The sequence below is a fragment of the Lutzomyia longipalpis genome, chromosome 2, assembly GCF_024334085.1.
Source record: "Lutzomyia longipalpis isolate SR_M1_2022 chromosome 2, ASM2433408v1".
Taxonomy (NCBI): Eukaryota; Metazoa; Arthropoda; class Insecta; order Diptera; family Psychodidae; genus Lutzomyia; species Lutzomyia longipalpis.
The window spans coordinates 27,312,765-27,326,721 of record NC_074708.1 but is presented as its reverse complement, the minus strand read 5'-3'; the positions used below and the strand labels follow the sequence as shown (position 1 = coordinate 27,326,721).

The 13,957-nt window shown below is 38.5% G+C and overlaps 2 protein-coding genes across 2 annotated transcripts; one reads left to right on the top strand and one right to left on the bottom strand.

Moving 5' to 3' along the window:
- Window positions 1–330: 330 nt before the first annotated feature.
- Window positions 331–1,653, bottom strand: LOC129791227 (NADH dehydrogenase [ubiquinone] iron-sulfur protein 2, mitochondrial-like). Its single transcript, XM_055829296.1, has one exon. The coding sequence runs from the start codon at window positions 1,651–1,653 to the stop codon at window positions 331–333; it is 1,323 nt and encodes a 440-aa protein (XP_055685271.1).
- Window positions 1,654–6,948: 5,295 nt separating this feature from the next.
- LOC129791226 (uncharacterized protein K02A2.6-like) lies at window positions 6,949–10,929 on the top strand. Its single transcript, XM_055829295.1, has one exon. It carries the CDS (start codon window positions 6,949–6,951, stop codon window positions 10,927–10,929), a length of 3,981 nt encoding a protein of 1,326 aa, XP_055685270.1.
- Window positions 10,930–13,957: the final 3,028 nt, after the last annotated feature.

Below are 13,957 nucleotides of genomic sequence, written 5' to 3'. Positions count from 1 at the left end.
TTTTTCAATTATTTTTTTTTAAACCATTTTTTAGTTAATTTCGTTAATTTAGCAATTTTTATTTAAACTTGATTGTTTTATAACGAAAGGTTGTGCTATTGCACCTCATTGTAATTTTTAAATAGAGGATTCTTGAGTGAAAACCTAAACTTAAGACGATTCAGAAAAGAGTCAAAAGAATTTTTAAAAATAATTTTATTTTCTTAAATATTTTTAATAAGAAATATTTTTAATAAGAAAAGAAGAAAGAAAATCAATTTTCTTACAACGAATTTTCCAAAGAATAAAATTTTAATTAATTTTCAAGAAGAGTTTCAAATGATTTAAATTTCAACGATCTATTTCCCCAAAGACAATATCTAGGGTCCCTATGATGGCCACAATATCAGCTAGATAGTGCTTGCTTCCAATGTAATCCAGGGCAGATAGATGAGCAAATCCTGGAGCTTTAATTTTGCACCGATACGGACGACTGCTCCCGTCTGAAACGAGATAAATCCCAAACTCTCCCTTTGGAGCCTCAATGGCTGTGTACGTTGTCCCTGGGGGTACTTGATAGCCCTGACTGAAGAGCTTGAAATGATGGATAAGAGCTTCCATGCTTTTCTTCATCTCTTCCCTCGATGGTGGAGCGATCTTCCCATCGTCAATTTTGATTTCTCCAGGAGGCATTTGGTTGAGGCACTGATCAATGATTCTCAGCGATTGACGCATCTCTGCAATACGACACAGGTAGCGATCGTAGCAGTCTCCTTTTGACCCAATGGGTACGTCAAAATCAACCTGATCGTAGGCATCGTATGGCTGTGCCTTCCGGAGATCCCACTTGACACCCGATCCACGCAACATGACCCCACTGAAGCCATAATTGAGGGCATCTTCTGCAGTAATAATCCCGATGTTTGTTGTTCGCTGCACCCAGAGCCTGTTGGTGGTCAGAACATCCTCAACTTCATCCACCCGCTCTGCGAACTTCGAAGCAAACTCATGAATATCATCCATAAGCCCCAGAGGCATATCCTGGCTCACACCGCCGGGACGGATGTAGGCTGCATGCATTCGAGCACCGGAAACTCTCTCGTAGAACTCCATCATCTTCTCTCGCTCCTCAAAGAGCCAGAACAACGGGGTCAGGGCTCCAACGTCCAGGGCATGTGTTGAAATGGCCATACAGTGATTGAGGAGTCGTGTAATCTCGGCAAAGAGTGTCCGGATGAACTTTGCACGCAGTGGCACCTCAATGTTCAGGAGTTTCTCAACAGCTAATGCGTAGCACTGCTCATTGCACATCATTGAGACGTAGTCGAGGCGATCAAAATACGGCAATGCCTGCAGGTAGGTCTTGTACTCAATTAGCTTCTCCGTGCCACGATGGAGGAGCCCAATGTGGGGATCAGCACGCACAACAACCTCCCCTTCGAGCTCCAACACTAGCCGCATCACCCCATGAGCAGCTGGATGCTGTGGTCCAAAATTAATCGTCACATTCTTCACCTTCTTCTCCGTTGGCAGGGGAAGTTTGGCATTCCACTGGACTGGCTTCCATGTCTTGTAGACCTTCTCGGGGTACATGACAGGGCCATCGAATTTCTTCATGAATTCCGGATCAGGACTCCATTTGGCAGAATCACGGTGTTGTGTGTGAAAGCTCATTGAGAGGGCAGAGAGCTTTGGTAAGTGAAGAAGTTTTTTCCATACCTGGATATGAGCCATTTTGGAGCTTTTTTCCTTCTGTTTAAACTGCTTTTGTTATTTTTCATTTAAATTTTAATTTTGGGGGTTTCCAGATATCTGAGATTTTCTTTTTAAAATTAACTTATGATTTAACAGTATTAAATTACGTTTTATGGATTTCTCTAAAGTTTTCCGTAAAATAATAAATTCCCCCTGATTACCATTAATCCCCTAAATATAATTTGATAAAAAATTTAAATTTTTGTACATTTCTCGAGGAATTAGAGAAAAATTACAAACAAATTATTACAACACTATTTAAACAAATTGCAAGAATATTTTAAAAAATGGAGAATTAATGTAAATCCAGACAAAACAGAACTCATTAATTTCACAACAAAAAGAAAATTAGACAACTCTTACAATATAAAGATAAATAACAGAAATATTACAGAAAAAAATGAAGTAAAATACTTAGGTCTTATATTAGATAAAAAATTAACATTTATTCCTCACATTGACTACTCCATAAAGAAATCAAAAGTAGCAATGAAATCCATTTTTCCATTTATAAAAATTGACAATAAGTTAAACACTAAAAATAAATTGACAATTTATAAATTGTTTGTACGCCCAATATTATTGTATGGCGGCCCAGTATGGGGTCGCATATCTAGTTCACAATGGAGAAAAATAGAAGTGGTAGAAAGAAAAAATCTAAGAATGGCAATGAACTTTAAATTTGATGAAATTAATAAAAAATATGTATCAAATGAAAAATTATACAAAGATTCTGATGTAATGCCAATAAGAGAAAAACACAAAAAGTTAAATATTAAAGTTTTTGAAAAAATAAAAACAATAAATAATAACTTAATAAATAATATAGAAAAGAAGTATAGTCACAGATTAAAAACATACAAATCTCCTTTTGATATAATTTAACTTAAAATTGAATTTATTCTAGTACTTTTTTATGGGGTGGGGGGGCAGCAACACATTAAATAAGCTTAGCAAAGAAAAGCAATTAAAAATCCCAAAAGGGAATAAAAAGATAATTTAAGTAATAGAAAATAAGAATATAAGCAGTGATATTCACTGGAAGTATTGGCGACCTAAGTTATAAAATACTGTCTGTACAGAATCGAAAGAAAACGCAATAAATACCTTTTTTATCCTTATCCTTGTACATTTCTCTGTAGTTTTAATGAATTTTTCGGTTTCTCTTGATTGGTTATTAATAAAAGAATTATTTCTATTTTTTTATTAGTGGAAAGACCTCTCAGTTTATTCTTAAAACTGCATGTATATTTTTAGATAACGAATGAGCCTGATGATGTAGGAAAAACCAACGTGAATTTACTGAATTAGCCTTAGTATATGAAATAAATTAAATTCAGTAAATAACTGAAAAATATTTGTTAAAAAATATATTTTTTCTTTAAAGTAATCCAAAAGAATCTTTGCAAAATAAATTCTTTGGGAGCTTTTAAATTTATTTAAGAGATCTTAGTCTAAAAGATACATCTGTTTAAATTTCTTTAATGAATTTTATTCTGTTTATCCATACAAGTTAATTTAAAATTCAAAAGGGTTATATTCCAATGAAATGCTTAACATAAATAAAAATTAACACCCCAAACAAAGAGAGAAACATCTGCAAATGAACTCAGTTTCGCCGCATATCCCTTCTTCTTCCAGTCAGTCACTTCTCTGCACATTTCTTCTCAATCAATTAATTTTCCCATCAGTTGGATTTTCATTGCACAATCCCCTCTTTCGTCCACTTTGTCCATGATAGGAATGCACATCCTTAATTGCGAGATGCAATGAAAAGCTACTGCTGAAGCATCAATCGATCTTATCACTTCAATGTACATATAACCTCACCCATTTTCATGTCAATTGACTCGAATTGAACTTTTTCTTGGTGCGCATTCATCAATCGTTTTGCTCCGCTCTTGAGCTTGATTGATAGATTTGGACGTCATTCAGGGACTTAATAAAATTTTAAGCACCAACTTGCGGAAATTTTATATCGCTTCAGCAATTTCCCTCATTCACCTCCTTGCTGGGTCTGCGGAGGAATGATTGGTGTGCTTCTGGGCACTTTGTGGGTGTTTAATTTTCAATAAAAAGATCTTATATGATGGGCAGAAGGTACGGGGTCACATGGAAGATGAGGTGTGAATGGCATTCCTGAGAATCCTAAAGCAATAACGAGGCCCTAAAAAGGCCATTCTTGTTTAGGGAGTGCTAAAAACGGGAGCCATAGACAAGCACTAAATATTTTATAATCTCCCAACTAAAAGAGACTTTTCTATACAAAATTGACTTCCTTTTGATTTCGCAGCGAATGAGAAAAATATTCAATTCGGACCATCTTTATGACACGAATAAAAAAAAGATTTTATTTCTTCTAAAAATCCCTTTTAGCTCTGGGAATCCTTGTTGAGTCTCTTCTTCTTTAACATTTTTTTTCTCGTTTTGCTCCTTCCTGACTTCTCTTGCAAATGGGCATTGTCCTTGTTTATTGGGGCTACTTAGTGTTGCTAATTTTGAGAAGTTGTAAATATATCAGTAGGACGATTTGTTGGATGCCTGTGGATAGGTTGCAGAAAAGGCTGGAAGAATGAAAAAGTCATGTTTTCAACTGTTTGCCAGGAGATTTATACATTTATTGCCGCCATCGGAGAATTATTTTAGCAAGAATTCTCTGCGCCCACTGCAAGGGCATCCCATTCTTGGGTCTTTTTTTTTGCACCAGCACCTCGCCTCACCAGAGTGCAGGGAGTCCGAAAAATGACCAAAAGTCCTTCATGGTCGTCTTCACATGGAGTGCACCATCGCTCCTCCCAGTGGACTCTGTCCACGCTGAACCCAACTCGCATTGTCTCGACAAAAACGCTCGGTGTCCAAATATTGGTGCTGTTTTCGGGATGTTCTGCAGACAAATGGCACAATGTGTGTTGACAGCATCGAATGCTGGTGAATGTACGTTTTTTTCTCACTCACCTCCAATGCTGTTCCTTATAAATTTCTCCAGGATACCTTCCAAGAGGTGAAGAAAGCGATGAAAGGACAATCATTGTTGAAACTATCATTAAGGGATATTTATGACTTGATTGATAATCGGAGGAATTGAATTTAAATTAATTTCTTGAGCTTCAAATTATTATTTTTTTCTTTTATTTTACTTTTAGTAAGAAAAAAAAATTTCATAATTAAATCTGTCTCATAGAAATTGTAAAAGAATTCTTTAAGGAAATTTAATCAAATTTTAAGCAATTTGCTGGGCTGAAGAAGTTTCAAGGGGCAATCAATTAATGGAATATTTATGAGAATATTGAAAATTTCCATTTTTTACGTATTTAAAGTGGATTAATTTAAAATAATAAAAATATCAAATTTCATTTTATTTTCATTTCATTTTTACATAATTCACCTCAATACAGTGTAAATCTCATTCCCATAGTCTAATTAGAATTCTTTGTTAATCTCAAGTTTATCTCAAAATATTTTAGAATATTTATTTAAAAGAACTTCGATTCATTGTGCAAATGTTTTCAGAGCAAACAATGTTGTCCTAAAAAAAATCTTGATTTATTCGCCCCTTAATTTATCCCTCATAAAATTAATGTTTTTATAGTATCCACACTACACAAAAAAAATCAACGAAATGTCCAACGCAATATTTTATGGAAGGGATCTTTCTCAACTTTCCGCATTTTTACTTCTTTTCTGCCCAACCTCCTTTTCTTCTGAAGCATCAATAAAACCCATGAGACAGAAATCATTTTTTAATCAATATCTTTTACGGTTTATGAGCTGAAGAATTACTAGAGCATGTCATTCACGTTGGGAAATATTGAGAAAAATATGTTATGAAGCAGAATCTCTTCAATGTTAAATAAAAAAAAATATTTCTACAACATATTCCATGGGATTAAGCCATGCGAAATTGACTTTAAAAAAGAATTTCAACATTTTTGCCTTTTGAAAGCAGATGCTTTCCCATTTGAACCAATTTTTTGGTTATTGAGAATTTAATTTGGTTGAAATCATGCAGATTTCGTGGAAAATAATGAAGAAATAATTAATAAGAAATATTTTATTACTTAATTACAGACAGACCACAATTTTTCTTTTTCAGTGAAATACTAGGAAATCTTGATGTGAATTTAACGTCACTTTTGGAGAAACTTCCTGCAGCGGATGCTGTTCATGGTAAATTTCCCAGAGCAGCTTCCTCACTTTCCAATATACGCCAGGATTCCCGGAACGTTGTCAGGGAGCCACAGACAGTGACAGAGAGAGAGAGTACGGGGAAAAAAGAAAGAAATATTCGACCACACGTGAGCCCATATAGTTTGTCGGAATGATGAGAAAACCACAAAAGCCACAAGAAAGTGTCATGGAAAATGCACATTTTATGCTATAACAGAGAGATAGAGTAGAGTAGAGAGAGAGTGAGTAAAACGGGAGCTGCGAAGACAAGTGTTCCGTGTGAATCCTCCGCGAGATTCGTACATTTTATATAAATTGACTGTGAACGAGATGAATTATTAAAAGATGCGTATCTAATTGGGCGGCACTTAATTTCCACTAATTGTCCATATCTTTTCGTCAAAAATGAACGAGGTGTCTGGGCATGGATTTTATTTTATATATATTATGCTACTTTTGCAGTGGCAGGAGGGCGTTTGCGTGACGAACACACTTCTTGGGAGATGTTTAACCAAAGCGCGAGCAAACGAAACAGATCAATTTCTCTCTATTGGGTTACGATCTGTGCGAAGAATCAACACAATTTTCCTATTATCCATTTAATTGATAGGAGGACTGGTAGAGATTTCAAGCTTTAATTTCATTTGTTTTTGAAAGCTCTATCTTTGATAAAATTTAGAGAATATTCCCTTGAAATTTAGTTTTAAATTAAATCAGAATATTTTTTTCATTTAAAATGTTTCAAAGTGATCATGAAAAAAAATTATAAATTACACAAAAAAACCTAATTTTAAATTTAAAAAAAAATCCTGAAGCGAAACATTTCCTTAGAACTGAACTTACGTAACAAAGAGATCGTAATCTGTTTCAAAATTTTAAGAAATACACAAAAGCTTACAAATTTTTACATATTAAAAAAGTTTAGGGGAGAGCGGGTGTAACGTATATTTGAATTATATTTGAAATAAACAGTTCGTTGCCAGCACTCTTAGCGTACACACGCATTTTATTGTTACATGGTGTCAGAGTGAGGATTCACGCTTGAATATGGCAAATAATGAAGGGAATGAAGGAGTGCAGCACCAGGAATTTGTAGATGCTGAAGATGAAGCAGGATGGGTAGGAGCAGCGGCAGGAAGTAGCGGAGGAGGGATTCGGATGCCCAGTGGTTTGAGGTTAGGTCAACCTAACATGAACGTTGTGTGGCGAAAATGGGAGAAAATGTTCGATTTCTACGCAAAAGCCACCAAGTTTCGACTGAAGGATCCGGAAGTCCAAGCCGCGATATTTATGTACTCGATTGGACCGGAAGTGGAGGAGATTTATGAGAATTTTAGGCTGACAGAGGCTGAAGCAAATGACGTTAACGTACTGAAGGCAAAGTTCAGGGAATACTTTGACCCAAAGGGCAATGAGGTTTATGAGACGTATACGCTTCGGCAAATGCAGCAAAAGGAAGATGAGCCGGTGGAAATATTCCTGACGCGTGTGGAAACTCAAGCGAAGAATTGCAGCTATCCGATTGAAGTCCTCGACAGGATGATTCGAGATCAATTGGTTATTGGTATAAATAGCACAGCAATTCGTGAAAAGCTGTTGCAGACTGAGAATCTCACGCTGGAGAAAGCTGTGAGAATCTGCAAAGCTAATGAGAAAGCCGCCAAGCATACCCAGATGATCTCAGAGGAGAACCGGTCGCAGTCAGCAGTGGCAGTTCTGAAGAAGAAGTCTCAAAGTGAATCAAAAAGCAAAACAATTGACTGTAAAAAGTGTGCAAGAAGTCATGCAGTCGGGAAATGCCCTGCATTTGGAAAAAAGTGTCTCAAATGTGATGAGACGGGGCATTTCGCGGCTGCATGTGCAAAGAAAAAGACTAAAAAAGTGAAAGAAGTGTCAAAGGAGAAAAGTGACGACAGTGATAGTGACGAAGAGGATGCTCATGTGGAGTATTTGAAAGTGTGGTCCATCCGGGAGTCGTCACACAAGAAGGATATTTGGAAGGAGACAATTGAATGCGCGGGAAAGACTCTGGTGGTTAAGATTGATACAGGTGCTGAATGCAATGTAATCTCCAGTGAAGTGATTGCGAAAATGCCAGAGGCACACATAGTGCATTCAAAAGTGAAGAGATTGGTGGCGTTCAATGGCGGTCTCATCAAAGTCCTGGGCAAAGTTAAGCTACCGTGCAGGGTCAAAAGTTTGACGTTGGATCTATGGTTCCAAGTCATTAAAGGAGCACAGAGAACCATAATAGATGGGAATTCAGCTATCAGGGCTAACTTGTTGGCACGAGTACAGGGACTTAAGGTGTCAGACGACGTATTTGAGGGTCTGGGTTGTGTAAAGGGATTTGAGTATGACATCGATCTTGTGGATAATCCTCAATTTGTTGTACACCCAGCCCGTCAGATTCCTTATGCGATTCGAGATCAAGTCCGTGCTGAATTGGATGCTATGGAAAAACTCGGTGTCATAGAGAAATGTACGGAAGCTGCAGATTCAGTGTCTCCATTGGTGGTAGTCAAGCGTAATGGAAAAATACGCCTTTGCGTCGACTTGACGGACGTGAACTCAAATGTCAAGAGGCGTCATTTCCCGCTTAGAGGAATTGAGGAAATTGCTGCTCGAGTGGCCGGAAGCACCAAATTTACTCTGCTGGACTGTACAAAAGGATTTTGGCAGATCAAGTTGACACCGAGAACCACCAGAATATTGACATTCTCAACACCTTGGGGAAGGTATTCTTGTAAAAGATTGCCTTTCGGGTTGGCCTCAGCACCTGAAGTGTATCAGTGTCTGATGATGCAGCTGCTAGGAGATATGCCCAACGTTGAAGTCTCCATGGATGATGTGCTGATCCATGCACCCACCGAAGAAGAATTGCGTGACCTAACAGACAAGGTTATCAAAAAGCTGCAAAATCGAGGTCTCAAGCTGAACAAGGAAAAATGTGTGTTCAATCAAAATTCTCTTAAGTTTTTGGGGCATATAGTATCATCGGAGGGATTGAAGATTGACCCAGAGAAAGTCGATGTTGTGCAGAAACTGAAGGTCCCAGACGACAAAAAGAGTCTTCAACGTTTCCTTGGAATGGTAACTTATGTGGGTAAGTTTATTCCCAATCTGTCACAAGTCACGGAACCTCTCAGGCAGCTTTGTAAAACTGATTCTGTGTGGCTTTGGGAGTCAGAGCATCAGAAAACGTTCGATAAAATCAAGCAGCTTTTGAGGACCGCCCCTGTTTTGAGATATTATGATGTAAACAAGGATGTAACCCTTACAGTAGACAGTTCCTCGAAGGCATTTGGAGCCGCGTTGATGCAGGAAGGCCAACCAGTGGCGTACGCAACGAAGGCGTTGACCAAATCAGAGCAAGATTGGCCGCAAATAGAGAAGGAGGCAGGGGCCATGAGATTCGCTGTCAGGAAGTTCCACGACTACATATGGGGAAAAAAGTTGGTTATTGAGACAGACCACAAGCCTCTTGAAACCATTTTCAAGAAACCAACTACAAATGCTCCGCCCAGGCTGAAACGTATGTTGTATGATGTGAAACCTTATGACCCCATTGTCGTATACAAAAAAGGATCTCAAATTCCACTTGCAGATGTTCTGAGCAGAGACTGTGAGCCAGTTGAGGACACGGAGTATGAGCTATCCGAGGATCTGGAAGTGAATGCAATTTCGTGCTTGGAGAGAGAGGCGGAGCCTCGAATGGTCAAAGCTACAGCAGAAGATCCCACAATGCAGAAACTGTGGAAGATTATTCACAAGGGTTGGCCTAGCAGTGCGAAGGAAGTTTCAGCGTGCATCAGACCGTACTTCACATTCAGGGATGAATTGGCTTATGCAAAGGGGATCATCTTTAAGGGTTCACAGTGTGTTATACCCGAGAAAGAGAGGAAAACTGTACTGGAAGCAATTCACCGAGGACACTGCGGGATACAGGCGGCACTGAGAAGGGCCAGGGATTTTGTATATTGGCCCGGAATGTCGAGTCAAATCACCGATATGATTGAAAGTTGCGGAATTTGTCAGCAGACCAGAAATCAGAAGCAAAAGGAGACAATCTTGATGAAGCCAGTGCCAACATATCCATTTCAAATGGTAGCGGTGGATTTGTTTCATTACAAAGGCCATGAGTATGTCCTAATGGTAGACTCATTTAGTGGTTACTTTGATTTTGAACCTCTGAGAGTTACTACGGCAGCATCAGTGATAGGATTTTGTAAGAGGAAATTTGCTGATCATGGAATCCCGGAAGAGCTTCATTCTGATGGTGGACCCCAATTTTCCAGTTCAGAATTCAAGGGTTTCTCGAAGGAATGGGGATTCAAAGCAATTGTATCGAGCCCCTATTTTGCAAGATCGAATGGACTTGTTGAGCGATATGTTCAAACCGCGAAGAGGCTTCTAAAGAGGTGTGATCTTGACGGGCAAGATATTAAGATGGCAATTCTGATGGAGAGAAACACACCAAGACCTGGATTGAAGTCACCAGCTGAAAGACTCTTTGGTAGAATCACAAGAAATCCATTGGTGATTAATAAGGATGTTCTGGTTCCAAGTTGGCTGGATAACCAAGTGGAGAAACTCTTAGCTGCCAGAGAAAAGCAAAAAGTACACGCTGACAAGAATGCTAAGGATCACAAGCCTTTTGAAAAGGGGGATAAAGTTCAGCTTTGGGACCGAGGCAAGTGGTTTACGGGTCAAATTGATGAACCTGTGACTGATAGATCTTATAAGGTACAACTGGACGATGGCAGAGATGTGAGAAGAAATTCCGCATTTTTCAAAAGGTCAAAGGTCACGCAATCAAGAAGGAGTGAACAGAACATTGCATTGGGGGAAGAGGATCTCCCTGAGATGTCAGAAACAGTAGCAGAGCAACCATTGGGAAGTAACATGGCTGAGGAAGTAGTACCGGAAACTGTGGAAGCACCATCTGCACCACCAGGTAGAAGCCAACCCCAAGTCACAACGCGATCCGGAAGGGTGGTGAGGAAGCCTGATAGGCTGAATCTTTAAATTCTCTTGTTTAGTATTTCTTTAAAAAAAAAAATGTAAAAGATGTAACGTATATTTGAATTATATTTGAAATAAACAGTTCGTTGCCAGCACTCTTAGCGTACACACGCATTTTATTGTTACAGCGGGGTTAAAAAAGTCACTTAAGGGTTTATAAAAAGCTCAAAAAATCATATTTTCCAAATAGATAAAGCGAAATGTATAACTCATTTCTTTAGGAAATTTACTGCTCTATAACTCTTTCTCAGATCATTTTGTTCTATCTAGCTAGGAAATATGATATTTTAAGCTTTTTCCAAACCCTTAAGTGACTTTATTAGCCCCGCCCTCCCCTATAGTTCTTGCGAAACATTGGGATGTTTCCGTAACTAAAAATGAGATTCACGAGATCGTTAATTATGTATTTTTTAAAGTTTATAAGAGAAAAGGATTTTGAGAACGTTTCTGATCAGTTGAACGTATGAGTGGTATGAGTAGAGTTTCAGATTCTAAGAATAAATTGAAAGAATCTCAGAATTAATTAAAAAAGATTCTCAAAACACATCTTGAGATTCGCAGAATAATTTAAAAGATTTCTTCAATATCGTTAGAAATTCTCTCAGTTTGTTAGTAATTAAATAAATAAAATAAATATTGTCTCCATAGAGTTTATTTTGCTCCCCAGTGACCAAGAGACCTCTCATGACCTCAGAGGAATAGAAAGATGAATACCTCAGCGGTGTATATTAGTGCGGGTACAACTCCCCACTCCACCATGCATATTCTTGTGAATCTGCAGCTGAATTCCTCAATGGCACGAATGGCCAATAACTCAATATTTGATCCATTCATCTGCCCATCCGCTGCCGTGGTGGGTAATTTCATAATTGTGAATTATTTGACTTCATTGAGAAGAGGAGCTTCGGCGCGATTTATTTCAGTGGCCGCTAATGGCGTGTTTGCGCGCGGGTTCCATTGTTGGGGGGAAGAATTGTAGCAAAGTCCAAATGGGCCCCCCTGAGATGGGAGCTCTCTCGCGCCGGAGGTAATTTGGCCGCGCGTCTTGCGAGGTGCTATGATTAATTAACCGGCCACATGAGAGCCGTGGCAGCGAGGAGGTGCGTGCGGGGGAGCACAAAAGGCGCAACGGCTACCGAAAATTACTGCACAACGGCAAGTGTGTAAAAGATATTGTAATTCCCGCGCCCAATGTGCTACAGAGTGGACAAAGAAGCTACATACGGATTGCTCTGAGTCCCACATTGTTCATAAATGATCCATCATCATCATAAGAGCAAATTTCACTTGCTGAGCTCTACATCTTCTATTGACGAACCTGGCCTTTTGGTGCTTTTTATTTTGCGGGAAGTTCTCTTTTTTCTTCGGGTGACAGCTATTGTAATTGATCTGGAATGCTTTGTGGGTGATTTGTAAAAAGGAATAAATGGATTATCGCGCAAGTCAGTTGGATTTTGGACATCAGCGAAATTACTTCGTTCTTGTGGCTCTTATTATTTTAATAAGTCCTTGTTGTGTAGTTTAAATTAATTTTTAGAAAATTAAGGAGATCTTACCCCCCTCCCTTTTATGACAAGAAATGTGACGCCTGCAGAGTGAGTTCAAGAATTTTCCTACTTTTGTGAATCTTGTAGAAGTTTTTTTCTTAGACTTTTTTAAAAAAATGTTTAACAACTTAGTAATCCAACTGTGTAAAATTTATGTATTCCTAGAGCCTGAGGATGAATACAAACTATTCGAAACGTCGCTGAATGCAGAAAAAGTTGCGTTTTTCTTGCCCCCTTTTCCCGACCGCTATTCCGACGATTTTCCTTCACAGTTTTCAAAAAGTCTAAAAATTACACTAACGTGCCAGAAGTTTCTGAGTGAGTATAAATGGTGTTGGTGGTTAACCTATGTAAGTTTTTAAGATGAAAAAATACATCGTAAATCATTCTTGTAGAATTAGTGAGATTAGGACTAAAAAATGAGAGCCATGGTCAATAAAAAGCTTGAAAAGCTCAAAAATTATATATATTTCTCAATGAGATAGAGCAACTTGAGACATTCTTAAGGAAAGTCGTTCTTTGCAAAATATGATTTTTTTAAAGTTTTCCTTAAACTTTAACTGACCTTTTTCCCAATTTTCTTAACATTTTCAAAAAACAAGATCTTAAAAAAATATTTGTTAAAATGGATTAATTTTATTCCTTTAACTTTTTCTTACAATATAAACTAATTTACATAAAAATAAGCCAACGTGGTCCAGCATTTGAATCACAAAAACAGTAAAGTAAAAATCCTCCTGGCACAGCGTCCCATCCACCTTCTCCCGCTGGATGATGACTCAAAAAGCGGGCAATTTTTCATTTGTCCCGTGAATGTGTGTGCTGTGTACGTGAAAAGTCACGGAATGGACCACGGAGGAGAAGATGAACTTACCCGGGACAATTGGGTGCGATCGAGCGGGCGTGTGTGAGTTGGGATTTGTACGGGAAAAATTCCTTTCGGCGGATGATTTAAAAATGAAGATCACTCGAGCCGCCCGATGGCATCCTGCTGCGATAGCTCGCAGTTTAAAAGTAATATTTCTCGCAGGTATTGTGCCATACAGAGGTGGATATTCCATCGAGAGTGAAGCCCCCAAACACACGTTCCCATGGACCCACACTGTGTGCGATCCCGTGCTGGTGGTTGTTCGCCTCAATCAAATTCACAAGACAGTGGACAAAGGGCGCAACATAAGTGAGAATTGTAACCGATATTGTCTGGCATGTCGTTTCCCTTATAGTATGTTGAGAATGTTATGTATATGTATGTATATGTCCTCTCCGCCTCCGCTTGTCAACCCCATGGAGCGGGTCCTCTGCGTGCACAAACCAAGAGATGAAGAAGAAGATGAGGAATGGTCGGAAGACCACCGACTTCAAAAAATGGGTGTAAGTTGACGGTAATCGTTGACATACAATACTAATTCTAATTCTAATATGTTTCAACCTTTCAGCCTCATTGTGCGGTGGACTTGTTATATTAGCCGAGGCATCTCTCAAAT

Bases quoted from the DNA above. Each gene is read 5' to 3' on its own strand.
- LOC129791227 (XM_055829296.1), bottom strand. From the start codon at position 1,653: ATGAGCTTTCACACACAACACCGTGATTCTGCCAAATGGAGTCCTGAT.
- LOC129791226 (XM_055829295.1), top strand. From the start codon at position 6,949: ATGGCAAATAATGAAGGGAATGAAGGAGTGCAGCACCAGGAATTTGTA.